This window comes from Equus caballus, chromosome 24, assembly GCF_041296265.1.
Source record: "Equus caballus isolate H_3958 breed thoroughbred chromosome 24, TB-T2T, whole genome shotgun sequence".
NCBI lineage: Eukaryota > Metazoa > Chordata > Mammalia > Perissodactyla > Equidae > Equus > Equus caballus.
The window spans coordinates 45,309,454-45,329,456 of record NC_091707.1 but is presented as its reverse complement, the minus strand read 5'-3'; the positions used below and the strand labels follow the sequence as shown (position 1 = coordinate 45,329,456).

The 20,003-nt window shown below is 38.3% G+C and overlaps 1 protein-coding gene across 1 annotated transcript in view; it reads right to left on the bottom strand.

Moving 5' to 3' along the window:
* Window positions 1–17,427, bottom strand: part of TTC8 (tetratricopeptide repeat domain 8) — a 49,807-nt gene extending 32,380 nt beyond the window's left edge. Inside the window, exons 1-5 of the mRNA XM_005605394.4 lie at window positions 17,242–17,427; window positions 2,725–2,845; window positions 779–842; window positions 533–692; window positions 221–310 (exon numbers count right to left, since the gene is read on the bottom strand). Coding sequence (XP_005605451.2) covers window positions 221–310; window positions 533–692; window positions 779–842; window positions 2,725–2,845; window positions 17,242–17,355 — 549 coding nt within the window. The 5' untranslated portion in view covers window positions 17,356–17,427. The remainder of the gene's footprint in view (window positions 1–220; window positions 311–532; window positions 693–778; window positions 843–2,724; window positions 2,846–17,241) is intronic.
* Window positions 17,428–20,003: the final 2,576 nt, after the last annotated feature.

The window sequence follows — 20,003 nt, the reverse complement described above, 5'->3', positions numbered from 1 at the left end:
GATAAAAAGAACTTTCTATAAAAATAGTATATATGCTTGATTCTGATTGTCTTTCCTTAACTCAAGACTAAGAAAAATATTACATATTAGCGTAATTAAACATTTTCATTTCAATCAACACATGGCCTCTCCTTCACAAATTTTTATCCAATCTCTACAATGTCATTATGATAATACTTCTAACGTTACTGCATAACATAAAATAATTTTAAGTACATACCTTTGCCAATTTAGGTTTCTGGGCATATTTTGTTAAATTCAGTCTAGATAAATTTATGAAAGGTCCATCAGGACTTGTAAGCATGGAAGCCTATGGGGAAAAATGATAGAATGAGAAATCTGAAACTCTCTTGAAACATAAATTGAGTTTAATGTGCATAAAAATTATAGAGGCAACATAAGTAAAAAAAAAAAAAAAATCACTCTCAAAACTCTTCCACGTAATTCTCCACGATAACAATAGTGAAAAATGATGTAACAAACATAAAGTTCACGTCGGTAACAAAAGGCCACAATAAAGCTGAGAATTTACCGTTCCCAGCCTGACGAATCTGCCAGATGAGCTGGTGATGGGGCGAGCTGTGTAGGCGGTTCTGGGTGTTCTGATGGCCTGCTCCATAGTGCCCGGCCTTCCACTCTGTGTGCTGGGTCTAAGGAAACCTGTAATGGGTCTCCCAGTTTGAGTGACTGGCCTGTGAAGATTGTAAATTGTTAAAATACAAAGAAGATCAGTCTGGCCAATACTTAGTAGCAGATGGTATGAAATAGAAGTGCATACCTGACAGCTGGGCTGGGCCCTCCCATCTGATTAGTTCCAGGGAGTTTCAAAGATGTTCCAGGGCCTATGAGATGAGACAGCAAATTCAATTTATCTATTATTTATTCACCTGTAAAAACTGTCAGCTAATTTTCAGAATGTGCTGGCCTAGTGGGAAAGATATTAATAACAGGAAATACATTTTATAAATGGGAAATCTGTTTGAGACTAATATTTATTGAGCAACTATCAGGTTACTTTATGTCACCACATTTAATCTTCACACTAAGTCTCTATGGTAGGTATCATTAAGCCATTTAGCAAAGGCACAGAGAGTTAAGCAGACAAGTCAACCTATTAGTAGAGCTGGGATTCAAACCCAAGACTAGCAAGCTCCAATTTATCCAGAGAAAATGAAAACACTAATGCAAAAATATATGTGCACCTCCATGTTCATTGCAGCATTATTTACAATACCCAAGACATGGAAACAACATAAGTGTCCATCGATGGATGAATGGATAAAGAAAATGTGATGTAGATATAAAAAAGAATGAAATCTTGCCATCTGTGACAACATGAATAGACCTCCAGGGCATTATGCTAAATGAAATAAATCAGACAGAGAAAAACAAATACTGTATAATCTCACTTACATGTGGAATCTAAAAAAAAAACAATCACCACCACCAAGCTCATAGATACAGAGAACAGATTGGTGGTTGCCAGAGGTAGGGGGATAGAGATGGGGTAAATGGGTGAAGGAGTTCAAAAGGTACAAATTTCCAGTTATAAAATAAATAAGTCCTGGGTATGTACTATACGGCATGGTGACTATAGTTAATAATACTGTGTTGCATATTCGAAAGTTGCTAAGGGAGTAGATCTTAAAAGCACTGATCACAAGAAAAAAAACTTTCTAACTATGTGTGGTGATGGTTGTTAACTAGACGGATGTAGTGATCATTTTGCAATATATACAAATATTGAATCATTATGTTGTACACCTGAAACTGATAAAATGTTATATGTCAATTCCTCAATTAAAAAAAAGGGGGCCAGGCTGGTGGTGTAGCATTTAAGTTCATGCACTCTGCTTTGGCGGCCCCGGGTTCACCGGTTCAGATCCCAGGCGCAGACCTAGCACGAGTCATCAAGCCATGCTGTGGCAGGTGTCCCATGTATAAAATAGAGGAAGATGGGCACAGATGTTAGCTCAGGGCCAATCTTCCTCAGCAAAAAGAGGAAGATTGGCGGGAGATGTTAGCTCAGGGCTAATCTTCCTCTCAAAAAATAAAAAAAAAAAAGACTAGCAGCCCCCAAAGCTCCAAAGCATCAAAATGATGGCTCTATATTCATAGTTTATTTTTCATACACACTTCTCTCAATAAAAGATCATTTACACACAATATCTAGAATTTAGATATTTTAACTCCAAAAGAGCAAATGATGGGGAAACAGACATTTTAACCGGAGACATATTTTTTTTCTCAATTTTCATTGGAAGCTTTTACCTTACATCATGCATTAGAGCAAATCATCTTCAATTATTACAAGGAAGTGATGTTTCTAAAAATGATCACTTTTTTTTTTAAAAATCCTTTTAGAATACTTTTGTTGTTTGGATGCTTCTTGTGTTTAGGCTCTCAGATACACAATCTCCCGATATAGTAGATAAGCAGTTCAGATAGAATGCATTTTACAAAATATTTAAAAATGCATAATATAGCTTTTATTGAAAAATTGTTATACATCAATCTCACACTTCAAGTTTAAGATAATGTAACTGAATTGTGGAAAGAAAGCCTCTGTACTATAAGGCAGAATAGAGACGACTTACTTGAGGTAATTTTTTTTCATGTATATACATGTTTCATGTATATGATGTCCTGTGTTTATTTTATATATATAAAGCATTCCTCCTCGTAATGGCATTTCACTTACTTAACTAAAAAACCAATACTCACGTGGAACTTGAGCAATAGCATTTTCATCCAGCATCATTTCTGCAATTCCTTCCTGATTTACATCAATTTCATCTACGTATACCATTTCAGTTAGTGCTCGTGCCTTTAAAATCCAAACTGCCTAAAAAGCATGGATAAAATAAAGCATATATTAAATAGCATTAGAAGTACTGCATAGCCTACAGAAGCTAGCCATCATTTATTGTTATCTGATTTTTTATTAAGCATGTTTATCACCTAATGCATTATACTAATTTAAAGGGCTATGTCAAGAAACTAATACAGGAAGGCAAGGTCATTATTAATCAAGAAACAACCAATATATCAACTACCTAGTAAATAAAAGTGTGGTAATTACCTGGTAGTCTTCTAACAGGCCTTTTTTTATACGTATAAGAAGATCTTCAGAGAAAATTTTACTAGAATAATAATTTGAAAACAAATGAATAAAGCTGCAACCACAGTGCTCTTTCTGCCTTCCTCCTTCAGGGCTGAGTCCTTCACGAAGACTTTCTTGATCTTTTAACTCTAAACCTACTTCCCTCTTGTCTTTCTCACAGAACACTCTCTTTATACTTTTCTTGTTATGTACTTACCATATTTGACAAACACTGCAATTATCTGGGCATGTGTTTAGCCCTCCCTTCTCCAGAATACAAGCTTTTTTATTTACCTCATTCACTTTTGCATTTTCCATAAAACCTATGGTTTTTGTACACAACAGGTATTCCAAAAATGTTGACTTGAGCTAAAATCAATTTCTCCCAATTCCCAATAACTAATCAACACGATCTTGGTTGCTTTGTGATCTAGCCAGTAGAAAAACTGCTAGAAAGTAGGCGGAAAAAATGGAAAAGGTAATTAAGGAATCTGGAAAATAATTTATCAGCTTTGCTTTACCTTGACAAACGAGATGTAAAGTTGTGCACGATTATTTTGTTAAACATTTAAAATTGCTTTATCAGAAATGTTTACCTTTCTGCTTCACTACAGAATAGAAGCAGAGAACAACAAAGCTCCGTGTCCCGTGGAGAATTCGAGGAGAAGGCAACTCTTGAGGCAGCAGCATAGAACTAGCTCTATAGCATAGAGGAAGCAGCAGCAAGAGAACCTTGGGAGGGGTTAGGGCTCACCATATGAGGGATCTGCCTGAGAAGCAGGCTGAATGAAGGCAAAGGGACTGAGAGAGGAGCTGATGGGAGCCACACGAGGCCCAAAAAGTGCTCACATAAAGAACTCAAGATGAATCCATTCAGCCAGTCCATATTAATTGAGCACCTCCTAATAACATACCATTGGGCTAGGTTCTGCAAAGGAGATACGAGGAGATTAAAACATGGATCCTAATTTCCTGAACACATCACCTATCGGATTAAAGGACACGGCAAAGCAGTGCATGATAGGTGACAAGTGTGTGGTGTGGAAAATAGTTTTAATGGAATTAGAAAATAGAGATCTTTTTGTGGGCTAAATTAATTGGGATGCATAAATAAAGATTTTTTTAAAGAAGAGAAAATCTTCATGCTTTCATTTTACTGGGATTAAAGAAGGCTGTTTTCACAATATATTTAGCTTCTTCAAGTGAAATTACATTTGGTTAGATGATTAGTTTTTTGGCTTGTATTTTTCTGGTTGAGGTTTACTGGATTCTTATCGGACAACTTAGAATGAATGTTTCAAATGTTATGTGTAAATTTAACACAATTGAGTGAGCAGAATACGAATTCAAGAACTAATTTGTTTGTAAAAAAATCAACTCCAATTGGAACTGCATCTAACTGCGGGAGCCACCAAAATGTAGAAACAATGTGAGATTTTCACTCATAAAAGATCAGGAAAGTTGCCAGATCTATACAGCCATTCTCAGGGGTCAGCGAAGCCATCACTGGCTTGGACTAACGGTTTAATTTAACTTCAAAGATGGAAATAAGTAATCCTGATCTATCTGAAGTTCCCTCAGTTCATAATGCCCTCCAAGGAGTATCTGATGGCTTTAATTTTTCAAAAGGGCATTCTTTGCTCAGCACTCTCCAGTGGACAGGAAGAAGGACTGTAGCCTTTCCCACTGAAATAGTAAAGCAGGATGTGGGCTCCGCTGGTTCATCCCCATATTACTAGGGAGCACCTACTGTGTGCCAGGTCCTGGGAATAGAGACGACTCAGCCACAACCCAAGTTTCTAGCTCATAATAGTGTTTCAGTGTTACAGGCAAGGTGTAAAAACAAACACCTGGAGCACACTATCAGAGGACAGAGAAAGGCACCCAGCTGCCTCGGGCCGGAGGGAAGGGTAGAAGAGAAGAGTGTGGCTCAGTGGCCAAGACAGGAAAGCACATGCCAGGTAAAGCTAACAACAGGGCAAAAGCAGCACAGCTTGAGGGCTCACGGCACATTTCAAAACTCCAAGAGTTTAAAATGAGTGATGAATTAGATTCAGATGCAAGAGTAGTCAGAGAAGCAGCTAGAGAAAAAGGCAGCGGCAGATAATGGACCCTGTATGCCACAAGGAGGTATATGGATGTTTATCCTGATGAGGAGGAGCCAATGAAGCTTCAGAAGCATGATTTGGAGTCCCAGTTAGATGGACTTTCTAAAAGTCAAGTTTTTATTATTATAGTATCATTTATATAGCTGGGTATTAATTATCTATGCATTTTTTTAACTATTTCCATGTCCATACTGTTACCTCATAGTCCAATCCATCATGCTTCTTGACATCCATCCTTCTACTAACCTCTCAAAAAATTAAGAGTTTTTCTGTTAGGCTAACCAAAACCTAGGAAAGTAAATCCACTATTCCCTCCCCACCAAATGAATAAATGCTTCAGAAGCCAAACAGAAACATCTTTTTAAAAATTTTATCCCATAAGAATTCATTTTTTCAAAAATGATAAATAGAACTATATTTGTTTCAGTTTCTAAAATCTAATTCTTAAGAAGCAGAAATAATGATGTAAATTTTTGATATGTAAAGATCCATAATAAAATCTACTTAAACCATTATTTAATTTTAAATTTCATAAGTATTTGAGAATATTAATCTTCCTAACTTTCCTTCTGTCCTAACAAAAAATGACCTTGAAAATCACATACCATTGCTTGATTAAACATCAGACTGTAGTCAAAGAACTGCTCTTGGCAATGTGAATAATTCTTGGGATTTTAATGAAAATAGCAGATGGGGCTTTGGCTTTTTAAAAAAAATTAAAAATTTTATTTTGGAAGCAAACCAAGCACATTTTACAGCCCTCAAATCCACTGCTTGTTTAAATTTAAAAAAAAAAAGTTCAATACTAATCAGTGATTAAAATAAAATGCCTATCAAAGCACAATCAGTGATCCCAAACTGCCCCTTGAATCTGAATAAAAATATTTGGCTTTATCAGATATGTTTAACTTGTTTGAATAACTATGTATTGGAAGTACTGTGAAACCAATAAAAATAATAGATGCTTAGAAACTTTTTTTTAAGAAAAAAGCATAGATCCTCTCAATCTATGTGAGTAATCATCACATCAATTATTTCCTTTTTAATGTGTGAAACATAACACCACCTCATTCACCTACTGAGTCAGTCTACAGGACATTACTCTTGAGGCAAATATCTGCCAGCTAACATCGAGAAAATATTGACTTACTTGTACTGCCTTCTGTGAGGTTAATCCCATTTTAGTTATGAAAATAAACATATGAAAAGGTTAAAACTCTACTGACCGAGTAAAATATGTTTAAATCGTTCTGCTCCTCTTAATACAGAATGCAAGGCCAGTAGTTTAAGACATGTAAGAAACAATTTTGCTATGTTATTATTAGAATAAAGCTACCAAAAGAACAGTCTGTCTAACCTGATTTAGACATCATGAGAATCAGTGACATTTGACACTCTGCCTACTCTACGAAAATGAAAACTTAGGCACAAAATATTGAGTTGTAAAGCCTCATTTATTTTGAAGTTGTAAAAATGTGCAAAAGAGGAAAGGCAAAAAGCGTGAACAGTGAGATCAAACGAATCCAGTCAGCCTTGTACCCTTTTATTCTTTTAGATCACTATCCAGGGGATAATTAGGTCCACAGTAACAGAACAGCAAAGTAATACTAAAAACAGGTCCTTCATGAAGTCCCTGTGCTGGTTTGAAACTTCCAAATGCCATTTACAGTTGTAAAAGCATACCAACAAAGCAAATTATTGATGTTTTAATTTAATTTTAATCAAAATCAAAATCACTGAAAACAAAAAGCACATTATTTACTCTATTTATAATTTAGGTCCTTTTAAAATGACTTCTACATATATTATGCAATAAATAGTTTTGCACCAGCTATCAATTTGGAAAACATGATTATGAACATTCCAAAGACAAATGTTATCCTTTTAAAGAACAGAGAGTGCTATATTTTAACCTATTTACCGAGTTTTGTTTAATACTATACAGGCCTCCATAAGAGTACTTTGTATATCGCATTCTTTTAAAAGGCCTGATGATTACTCATATGAACCCCATATAAAGTTCAAATTGTTTATTTACCTAAAAACCACTGTTAAAATTCTCTCTCACTTGGCAGGGCAAGTATCTGGCAATATTTAAGCTCTCTGATTTACCACTCTCTCATCTCTTCTCCTGATTCCCAGACTTACTGGAAACCCTCTTGGGGTAAAAGCTTCACCAGCCAGGAGTCCCCCTAACACACCTCCTCTCCCTGGGCTCCCTCCCCACTCATTCGCTGTGTCTTATCCAGTTAGCAGATTAGCAGGGCTCTCTGGCCACCTCACATCTCTAACCAAGTTGATTTGGTAGACGTGGCTGTCTGGCCAGTATCCCTTCCTTTCTTACTCACTGTGGCAGGCACCTCTCTCTAAAGCCAAGACCTTCCCAAGAAAAGCCAGCCTACTTGTTACTCAAAACACACTGTTCAGTCCACCGCAGCCTTTTCAGACACTTGTGGCTCTGCTGACTTCTTGGCTCCCTTTCTAAGCCTCTGCTTCCCCTTGCCTCCTTCTTTATTTTTCTCATCCTTTGGTCAAAACTGGTCATTTCTCTTTAAGCTCCAAGTCTTAATGAGTGGAGTGCATAGTTCCACTAGGCTACCCACCCATAGATACAAAAGAGTCGTAAATATAATCGTTTACATAAGATAAGAAGGTAGAGAATATCAGGTAGATATGGCTAACTTTATAATAGCACAAGTAGATAGGAAGCGAATTTTCTAATCTATAACAACAACTAAGCAATAGTAATTAAAGTATTCTCTAAACTAAAGGTTGCAGCTAAACCTTTACCTGAGACACTGGCAATTCAGGATCTGGTTCCTGGAAAGCATTAAGAAGGCAGTAAACATTTTTAAGAAATACAGTTTCTAACACAGAAAGTCTTAATGACCTACCAACTGCCTGTAGGTGGACTCAAACTCATTCGATAAAAATCCAAATATTAACTTTAACCTTTCTCCACAAGTGCCTTCAGGAGTTCTGTAAAACTAATATACACTGAAGAATGCTAAATTTTCTATGATCAGAAAATTCTAATTACTCTAACCTCACTTAGAGCACAGAGAAGACATCTTAACTACTTGTTTAATGAAGACACAGTATCCCAGTATACCACATATGTATACTGTGCGAAGACACAGTATCTCAGGATACCAGGCAAATGTATACCAAGGAAACATTTCTTTATATTCAAAAGTCAGTTCATAGTAGTTAAAACATTCACACTTTACTCACTTGAGGAGGAGAAGGAAAACCCACAAACTATAAACCCTTCTATTCCTCACAAATATAATGCGGTTAGTGGCTGAAGATAAGAAATTAACTCTGTACGCCCTCTGAGAAATTTTTATAAATGGTCTATATAATATATATTAGTGCCAGGTGCTGCTAAACTCAGCTTCTTTTCTGTCCAAATTAAATAGAAATCCATTAGTAAAAAATCAGACTTATAACAAACTTATTTATAAAACATCTCCGCTTACATGTCTACAGTCAGCCGCCTCTGTTGAACACTTAATCTGCAACGTGTTTTATTGAGGAAGCTACTAAGAAACAGAAAAAGGAAAGGAAAAAAAAAAGATTCTTGCTTTCCTCGCTTTCTACAGCTCTAAAATTCAAAAAGAATACCCTAAATATGTTTTTAAGAGTACATTATATGTGTAGGGCTGGCCCCGTGGCTGAGTAGTTAAGTTGGCGTGCTCCGCTTTGGCGGCCCAGGGTTTCGCTGGTTCGGATCCTGGGCGCGGACATGGCACTGCTCAGCAGGCCATGCTGAGGCGGCGTCCCATGTGCCACAACTAGAAGGATCCACAACTAAAAATACATAACTATGTACCTGGGGACTTTGAGGAGAAAAAGGAAAAATAAAATCTTTAAAAAAAAACAGAATACATTATATGTGCAAGCAATGCATAACCCACCTGGACACCACTCAAGGATAAGCAGCTTCTTTAGCAAGACACATGGTAGGATGCATGAGAGGAAAAGGTTAAGCTAGGCTAGAGGGTGAGGGCCCTGTGGGATTTACAGGATATTTGGCAATCAGCTGAACCAAACCCAAAACAGCAACTAAGAACACAGAGCAATTGGGGGTTTCCAACTCCAGTGTGTGTAAGAAATATCTGGAAAAAGTACAGATTTCCTAGCTCCCACAGTCCATACTTAGAGAAACACACTGATATAGGCAATGAGATGACGTAGGAAGTAACCCTTTCTCTTCTTTCTTCTACTTATTTGAATACATGTCTGTCTGACCCATTATCTCATCTGAGTCTTGTAACAGCCATCTGAGGGAGGCAGGTAAGTGTTATAATCCATTTCACAGATAAGGAATCAAATTCAGAGATGTCATGTAATTTGCTCAAGGTCACACAAAGAAGCCAGAGCTCTTTCTTGCCAGTGCATCTTGGAGATAAAAAAATGAGTTTGAAATAATAAGGCAGGATTGAAGGGTAAAGTGTAGGAGAGATACAAGATAAGTTTCATATAGAAAGGGAAAAAAAGTTTATCAAAGGTGATTGCAGACAATGCTTGAAAAAGAAAAGAAACGAAACGAGTGAAAGGAGACAGAAGCCACTGATAGGAAGTAAAAGCTGGATGCTTGTTATTCTGCCAAGGGCAGGAAGATTCCTCCAGTGGCCCAAACTAAAACCAGCAGCTCAACCTCAGAGAGCTCTGTTCACTGATGAAGGCCTTCATGTTCTCTCTGTCTCGTTCTTATTCTCCAGAGGAATACATTTATAGTCTACCATACAGGTAAAGGGCATGTAAGGAAATGATGTGAAATGAGAAGGTCTGAGAAGAAAATGAGAGACCTAGAGGATTGGAAGGTGTAGAGTCAGTTGAGGTTGTGTGGATGGAAGATGAAAACAAGGCCTAAATGGGAGTAAGGCAGAGAACTCATAAATCTCATAACATCCTCCTGGCCTCCCTGGCACCCTGCTAGGTACTGAAAACATTCTATGGGGGAAGGCACATAGTTAAATAAATTACAATACAATGTGTTAAATGCTATACTCAAGTTATGGACCAATTATAGAGGTCTCAGATGAAGGGAAGATTATAGATGACTTGGATGGAGAGGGGAAAAGCAGAACACATGAGAGATAAGAAGCGAGTCAGAGAGGAACGAAAGAGATTATTCTGGAAATTATTGAGTGCCAATGATCTATGAACTATATTCAACATCATTTTATTATCAATTTCACTGGACACTTTACTCACGGATGCTTTCCAGATTACCAACAATCCTTTCAGAAAAATACAAATGTCAGAATCCTACATGCAAATGTCTCTAGCTATATAGAGACAATGGTAGCTAATATTTTTGATGACTTACCATGTACTAATGAACTTAACCCTCACAACAATCCTTTGAGGTAGGTATATGACCATCCCCATTTTACAGATGAGAAAACTGTGAGGTCAAGTTCTACAGACGCTATTTAAACCCAGACACTCTGGGTCAACAGCATGCACTTTGCTGAGTACGTGAGATCATAGCAAGGCTGGAAAGTAAACTACCATCAGGTGTGGGGAGACCAAGGCGAGGTATGGCTGGTCTGGAGATCCATCAGGAGCAGCACAACCATGAAAGAAAAGAGTCGGGATGTATTAATTTAGAGACAGGGCAAAATTTTTTTAAATCAGTGAGACCTTCATCTTTGAGTCTCTCTCAATTATAGTTTTGTGATTTAAATTAATTCACCCATAAGGGAACCACAGGTTAGGTTCACTTGGTCCAGCAAATTATTTCCATGGGTATCAGCATGGTTGAGTAGAAAGCACGAGGCCCAGCCCTAGAGTCAGAAGACCGGGCTTGATCCTCAGGGGCCACTTAGCTGCATGACCCTGAACAAGTCAACAGTCATGCTCCTCTCAAATTGGAGCAATAGCACCTACTTTATTGGATAGTTTTAACAACAAAACCTTGCATTTTTAAGAATACTTCATGAATTTCAGAGTTCTTTCACGTATACTATCATGGTTAATGAAGTGTAAGGTGGTAGCACTTTCAACAAGAACTATCAGTCACACAGAATTTCTTTAGAAAAACACTTACATCAGGAACAGAAAAGCACCAAACTCTCTATTACTTCCCTTTTCAGAACTCAGAACTGACTCCCAGGTATGGTACACAGATTAAAACTTCCCTTTGAATCTCCTTCCAAGTGAGTGAGCAAGGCAACAGGGCAAGTAGAGCGCCACTGCCTAGAACCAAAAAATACTCATTAGCATCAACTTCAATTCACATCAGTTTGCTTCCTTCCTTCCTCCCCAGGGCCCAGCCTTCTCTTAGGTTGCTGCTATTACTTCAGGGAATTAAATCTCCAGATAATTCTAAATGCAACTTCCTAATTGCAACCAATACTTACTCTGGCTAATGAGTCTATCCAGCTCTGCTCTTAAACTACGGAGTTATTATTCAGAATTTAGCAATAACAGGAAGGAAAAAAATGTAAGAGAACAGAGAAATGGATGGATTTTAGAAGGTTTAGGGAGAGCTAGTGACCAAGTAGCCAAGTGGGAACGTAATCTGTATAATTCAGCAGAAATACAAATTCATAAAATGAACTGCTCCGCAGGGTATGCAACCGAAAGATTAAGTCTGGCTTTAAGTCTCCATGGCCCCAAAGAGGAAACAAATTAGATAATCACAGAGAAAGATGTTTTTTGGCTTGGATCACCAGATCACTGTCTCAATCAACTACTAAAATATAGTTCACTGGGAAGCCCTGGTTCCCCAGCTTCCATCTAAGCCAAGGGTTTTCGGCCTTTTCTCTATCTTCAAATCACTTAGAATAAAAACCTCCTCCTCTCTGTAACACCTCTCATTATAAGCAGAGATTGAGGGTGGGGAAGGAGAATGTGAATTACCTCCATTCTGATATACAGCTAACACTCCCGACTCCCAGAATCACTGATTTTAACAATTTGCAAAAGGACACTGCCTTTTAAAAACCCCACTACCTGAAAAACCTCCATATTTTATGAACTGTTTAATTATAATGGAGCTAAAAAATCAGATCTGGTTTTAAAGCTATGAATCTGACATATGGAACACAAAGAACAGTAATCAGATTAAGCAACTAATCAGGATGAGCGACATGAGCAGTAGAGGCGAGCGTTCCCTCTAGGTCATATTGCTGTGTGGAAGACCAGTTCTCCTTTTTACATCATAACTTTTAACCACTTTTTCAGTCATGATTTAAAGAACACTTGAAAAAAAGACAACGTCTCTCTACGAATTGCTTGTTCTGACTGTATTTTATCAAACAGGGAAACTATGATAAATTATCCAGTTATCCTTCTTAATTCTTAACAACTCAGAACCTTAATATCCTTCATGCTTACAGACCTGCCCTCTGTTTCTCATCAGCCTGCATCTGGGAAGCAGTTCAGAATCCGTCTTCTTCAAGAAGCCTTCCCCATTACCAAACACCATGTTATTATATTCACCCTACCCTTCAGGCCTTTTGGATCCAAATAAAAATGTATTACTCTAAAGAAACATGCTAGTCCACAGTACATCATTCCTCTTTGGCCAACCTGAGTACCCTGACTTTGGCAAGAATCAAAATTAAATAAAATCCAGACGTCCTAATAGGAAGCACAGGCACTAATTAAATATTTTTGATGATACTATACCAAAACAGTATCTCTTAAAGGAGAAATAAGTTTAAAAGAAATAGTCTTAAAGGTGGGCTTCAACCAGAAGGCTGACATATCAGGACCGAAACGTTATCTTTTTGAAGCTCCCTGAACCAGCTTACAAGATTAAGAAACAACAAATCACTTCAGAGAAGTTGTCTTCATCTGGGGAAAAAAACAGCAAGACCAAAAGTGAAAATTAACATCAAAAACAAAAACTATTTTTGTTCTGGGGGGAAAAGAAAGGCAAGAGCAAAAATGAATCCATTTGGCACTCAGAAGAAACATTTCATTTCCTTGCTCTTACTATGAGTCCAGGCACTGCTTCAAAGTCACTCATTTGTACTACAATCAGTTTGCTGGCACAGGAATGGTAATTCAAAGAGCTGAAGAGGAAAAGTACTTTAAAATGCAGAAGCCTCAGAAAAGCCCCATGAGGCTAAAGGAGCACATGAAGATAAACCAGCTAACTATGGAGCTGAGGACCAGCTGCTTCTGGTCTGATCACATTTCTGTTAGCTTTTCATAAATTGCTAGTCTCTCCATCACTTAACTTCCTCCACCGACACAATAAGAGCACTGTAAGAAATACAATAATGATAATTACTATTAGAAACACTCTCCTTGAGGCATCTAGGAAGAATTTTCTCAACTGATTTAGAAAAACTGACCTTTAAAACAAGAAATGAATTAAGAACGTCTATGATGCAATTACATTTATTTGAAAAGGTAAATGTACATTTAAAAACGTATAGGGCTGAGAATTAAGGATGGGGGACAGCGAGAGACAAAGATCATCAGGCAACTAAGATGATCTTCATCAACAGGTAGGAAGCTGGCACATATGAATAATGCCATCAAAACGCATATATAAATATGATCAATGCACTCATTCAGCAAATACACAACGAGAGCCCCGTGGGCCGGACTCTGTGCCATACCACACAGATCTGCCACCCCAGACTCACGTTCTAAGGGAAGGAAAGAGAATTTTCAAGCTTTTAATCAAAGGAACCTCCTTAAGCTTCCTAAAGCTCTTCATTAATTGTATCAGCACTCAAACATAAATATCTTAAAACTTTTTTAATTAATTAAGAAAAAAGTAAGATTTCTTCAAGTTTGGGGAAATCATACTGGAAAGTATTTCTAAAATGAACTAACAATTAGGTACAAAATAAACAAGTTGGTGCTAAGAAAAGCATACAGTCAAAAAGCACAGCGTTTAAACGTTGGGTCAAAACTAACATGAGCAAACCCTATAATTTCAGAAGCCCTATCCAGGTATCAAAAGCCCAGTTTGGTAAGGTAACATCAAGATAAATTTCTATTCCTGGTGAAATGCTACTCATTGTTCTGCCAATATATATAGTTCCTTCTTAAATAAACTTTCTCAGCAAGACAAATAGAAAGGATTAGAAAGGAAAAGAATATCATAAATTCTTCTGGATCTGGTACTGACCTCCTTGGTCTACTCTGATATTTGTAGGAGGTGAATACATCAACCCCTGCTCATAACAATAAAACAGTAACAAAGAATAACATTTAAAAAACATGTCTATGGTATTAGAGATTAATTATGTACTATATTATGCAATATTATTTCAAATCCACAACAAATAGGACAATGGAACAGGCCAGGACCTAACAAGACCGTTGCCATAATGATCTTGACCATGTCAAAAGGTTAACCAACACCACCACCACCATTTCCTAGGACGATCTGTGTCTTTTTTTCCTCCATCATCATTATCAAAATCAATTCCACCAAAACCTGCAACAAGCCAATCTTCTAAGAGGGCCAGAAAGCCAACGGGAACTGTACGAGAGGCCAGATAAAAAGATCCAAACTCTTAGCTCATTTAGCTGCAATTTGGGAGATTTTAAATGAAGTACCTATTTGTTCATTCTATTCTTCCTAGATAAAAGGAAAAGGGTCAAGAAGATCTCTTCTACGGGCCCTTCTTAGCCATTAATAAAAACACTACTGTTTTGCCTATGCATTTCCCAAAGTGACATCTCCCTGGAATAACAAGGGAGATATCTGTACCTTTGTCCCCACAAATAGGAACCAGTCAGAGGTCAAATAAGTTTCAGAATACTATCTTAATCAAAATTAGGCAGGTTTCCTTCCTTCAGGACTTCTCAGAGCCTTTAATCCAAGTACAAAGACCTGTCAACTTTACTTTTAGCTAGAATCTTGAAAAAGGCACACATGGGAAAATGTACTGGGAAAAGTTCAGAAACACAGTTTTGAAAACTCAGGCTACATAAGTGCCACAGGCAGCACAGTATAGACAAAGGGAATGGCTCACCAGCTTTATAACTTTGGACAAATTACTTCACCTTGAGCCTCAGTGTGCTCAATCTGTAAAATGGGGAAATAGTACTAACTTCCTAAGATAGCTGAGGATTAAATAACATATAAACCATCTGAACCAAGCCTGACACAGAGTAAATACTCAATAATTGTTAGCTATTATTTTTGTTACCTACTTTGCAAGGTTATTCTAAGCACAGAAATACATATCATTTATAGAACTTATGCCTGGCAAGTAGTAAGCACTCAATAAAAGGTCACTGAATTGAACACATAAAGTCCTGATCACAGTGCCTAGCACAAACTAAATCTAAATTCATAGGTGCAGCACTGAATGTCACTATGATTACATGTCATCAAGTTTATAGGGTCTTAATCATTAATAAAAACACTGCTGCTTTGCCTGTAACAACATTTCCCAAGGTGACAGCTCCCTAGGATGCTAACAACAAAGAGATCTCACCCTTGACTGCTTCCAAAACAGGAATCAGCAGTCAAGCAAGTTTCAGAACTATTGCGTTAATCAAAATTACGCAAAATTGTTTCTTTTCTTCAGAACTTTCCAGAGCCGTTAGTACGAATCTTGAACCTCTAAGAGGGGAATACACATTTCCCAAATGCATTTAACGAGGAAACTTTCCTCCTATGAGCAGCTCTTAGGACTTGTGTGTGGAACACAGAACGGAAACTACCCTAACTCAACAGAAAAGTGGAAACACTATGTAAAGTTCTTGCAAACCATTGTGCCTAGAACAATGGTCCATCACAGGTTTGTATCAAACTTTTGGTGTACACACGTAAAGGGGTCAATATTTTATCATGGTTCCCAAACATAGTTGATCATGGAATCTTTATCTTTTCCTTTTTTTTTTTTTGAGTACCATCTGTGGGACTACTGTCCCAAGAAACACCCTTGGAAAAATGCTTGTCTGGGGAAGCAGAGTCCTATTAACTAACAGGAACTAACACGAACAGGACCTAGCTTAGCAGTCCCACTGACACAGATTGTTCTAGGTGAGATGCCATCTCTATCTAAAGGCCAAAATGTTCATCTCAACAGGTTATCCTCCATCCATTTGCTGGGAGCTAAGGCAGAGCCTAGTAACACTGTTCACATCCATTCCTCCGCTTATGTAACTCCCCTCAATTTTCCTTTTTTTCTAACATCTCCCAGGCAACACTACTAGAGGAAAGCTGGGAAACTAGAGCTATATAACTACATGCTGCATTTACTAGAAGCACTGAAAAACGGCTACAACTCTGCTCCTATTTTCCCTAGTCCTCCTTTTTGCCTCTTCCAGAAGATACAGGCCCACCAAAGTTGTACCTCCCACACACGTAGTATGACCTTTTCACTGGCTTTATTCAATATTTCTCTTTTTTAGGAGAACATAAACTACTACTGTAGTTTAAGTTCTATTTTAATCAATGCCATCATTCCTTCTTTTAGGGGGACTTTTTTCCCCATCCCTCCCTCCTAATAATAAATGTATCTCTTCCCCTCCTAGATTTTCTTCTAACTTGCATTATTTGCCTCAAGTTGCACTCATGTCCCAGAATCAAAGGCTCCTTCACTCTTGAACAACATTTTTTAAGATGAAGTGGAAGGATCACACGTTAGATCCAAAAGAAAAAAGGCAGCTATTTCAACAGGGAGAGGGAAGTTCCAAATCTTTATGTTTATACATAATTGTTTTAGAAATTAAAAACGCACATGCAGCGAGCTTAAGAGCCCATCCGGATGCAAGTATACATGAATTACAAAATTCAGCGCTTTAAGTGTTCCTTTAAGGGACACTCAAAGGAAGGTGGGTGCTGAAGTTTGAGGAGGGGGCGGTCATGGCACAGCACTCGTGGGTCCTGAGGGGACTAAGGGACGCCGCGGACAGGGACCCGCCGGCCACAGCTCCACGAGGGTTTTGCTCCAGGCGCCTCCGCGGACCACACGGTCAACCTGGCCCTGGATCTTACTCTCCGGAGCCCCCACCCGGGGCTCGGGGATTCCCCCCGAGCCCTCTGCCTCATCGCCGGGATGCACAGGGCTGACGGGGTCCGGCCAGTACCTGGTCATAAGGGGACTTCTCCAGCATCTGCGTGCACAGATCCGCGCAGAGCTGGAACTTCCTGCGCCTAAAATAGCTCCAGGCCAGGAGCAGCGGCTCCATCTCCGAGGCCATGGCGGCAGAGGGCGGCCCGCGAAGGACCAGGGCCCTGCCCAGGGAGGGGGGGTGAGGAGCAGGCGGCGTCCAACTCTGCCCGGCAACGCGCGGGGACAGGGGCCTTGCCAGAGAGGAGCCTGCATCGCGCCTGCGAACAGAAAAAAGAAAAAAACACCGCCAGCAGAGCTCAGCTATAGTGCTTGCTAAACCTAGGTGCAAAAAATGTGTACTTTTAAAGGTTAAATAGTTCATTAATTTCAAAAAGGCACTGCGGCTAAATTAACAGGCAGTGACTTAGACACCTCCGACTGGGGTCCTCCACCCTCCCAGAGTAGGCGCTGTTGCCTAGCAACGGAACGCTGTGCTTACTCTGCCAGTCCTGGAAAAGTCCTGGGAGTTGACCCTCTGACTCTCACTCTCCTGCTCTTACCCTTTGCGCGTTCCTACCCTTATCACTTACCCTTTCGACTCTAAAAGCACAAACATGAGAACAGCTTCTTCAGCACCGTCCCGCCCATCAGAAACCAAAACCCTAAATCCTAAAACTCTCCAGTCTGTTTCTCGAAGTCCTTCTCACCGAATCTCAACGTCCGAATTGAAAGGAGCATCAGAGATTACAGCCCAATCTATTCATTTTACAGATGAGAAACTGAGATTGGCTCAGAGAAATTATTTACCTAAGGTCGCATGGAGTTAGGGAGCTGGACTGTCATCTGGGTGACTACAGGCTGTTAAATTCGTTTGCTAATTCGGCGATGCATAGGGATTCTGGATTAGAAACTGGTGACACTTCTACCAAACAAGATAATGTATGCAAAAAATTTGAAAGGAGTTTTTCGAAACACCATCTCCAAGCACATGCTATCAAAGGTTTACTTGTGCAGAGTGACTTCTTCAGGCACAATTCTGACTTTCCTCTAGAGATTTACACAGATGACAAATACCTTTAATGGTTATAAAGAGCAATGTGACCGGGCTAAATTCAGGTAGACTTCATTATGAAAGACTAGGAGATCTTTCGTCCTTGCATCCTTCCTACCACAGAGGAGAAGCAGGAGAGGAAAAATTAATACTGAAGAACTTTCTGATCAGGTCTAAATCTCTTTCACAGATAAGAACGAACTGACAACAGCTCTTAGCAAAGATAAATCACTCGCAATTTTCTCAAACCGCTAGGGTACCATAACGCATGCATTATATTTAATCCAGATATCTATATCTTTCATATTAACTATCAACTCCACGGTTTATTTGGATTTCAGTAGTTTTTCCCTAATATCCTTTTTCTACTCCAGGATACCATGTTACATTTAATCGTCGTGTCTCCTTTACCTCCTCTAGTCTATGACAGTTTCTCAGACGTTTCCTGTTTATGATGACCTTGACAGTTTTGAAGAGTGCTGGTCAAGTATTTTGTAGAATGGGGAGCTTTTAAAAATAAAGATGCCCAAATTCGATCTCTAGAGATTCTGACTTAAATGGTTTGACATAGGGCTAGAGCATAAGTATTGTTTTAAGTTTCCTGTGGGATTCTAATTGGCAGGCAGTGTTGAACAACCACTGTGTTGAGTCTAAATGGTCTTGTATATATTGAGATTATTGCCAACTTCCTAGACAGAAACAAGATTTGCATAAGTCAGATAAATAAATACACATATTTATATGAAAATAAATATGGGACAAAAAAGAGGTATTCAAATATTTTAGGAGTATATAATTCATCCTAGCTTCTTTCAGATGGCTAATTTTTTTTCCTTTCAGAAAAGTCAAATGGATGAGGAATATTGTAGAATACTTAAATTGTAGGATGTTAAGCATGTCCAAATATAGCATAAAATGTGCCTTTAAAAGGTGTTAAACATTTGCTATTTTTTAATCATGTAAATATGTTTATAGTTGATTAATTTTATGAATGTGTAGACTTTGTTACATTTTTTATAATTTCTAATCCATAATGAAGAAACCATTACTATTTTCTAATGGCATGCTAGTAATAGGAAGCATAGTAGCTGTAACAGTTCCTAATGAGGGGGGTAGATAAGAATTACTGGGCCATTTTCTTACTAGAGAAAATGAAGCATAGGGAAAAAACTTAACCCTTAAAAAGGATCAGTTTCACAATCAGAGCTAGATCTCAGTTCACCGATCCTTATCTTTTGCTCTCTAGCAACTAGATATCTCTTTAGGTTAATTCGGTTTAAAATCAAATACTGAATGTAACTTTAAATATGAAAGGTTGAATTTTCTTAAATGTTAAATTGGAAGTATTTGGACCATTTGAACTTAACCCAAAGGAAAAGCAAAAGTATAAAATGAGATAGTCTCTTGGTCAACAAGTAGTAGTGCCAACCCCACGCTTAGCAATAAGAATGCAGAAATGAACAAGACAGATCTCCCACCGCAGGGTACTTATACATAAAGAGCAGTTACTGGAAAGAGCATTGGACTTGAGGTCAGACTTACCAGCTGTGTTTTCTCAGGCAAATTAGGAATCAATATAGGATGATGATTAAGAAGTGGGCTCTGGAGCCAAATGTCCTATATTTGAACCCCTGACTCTGCCATGTACTAAATGTGGGCATCTTTGGCAAGTAGTTTAATGGCCCTGTGGCTCTGACATGTGCTCTATTCATAATGTAATGTATGTTTGCAGCATTCTTTAAGAA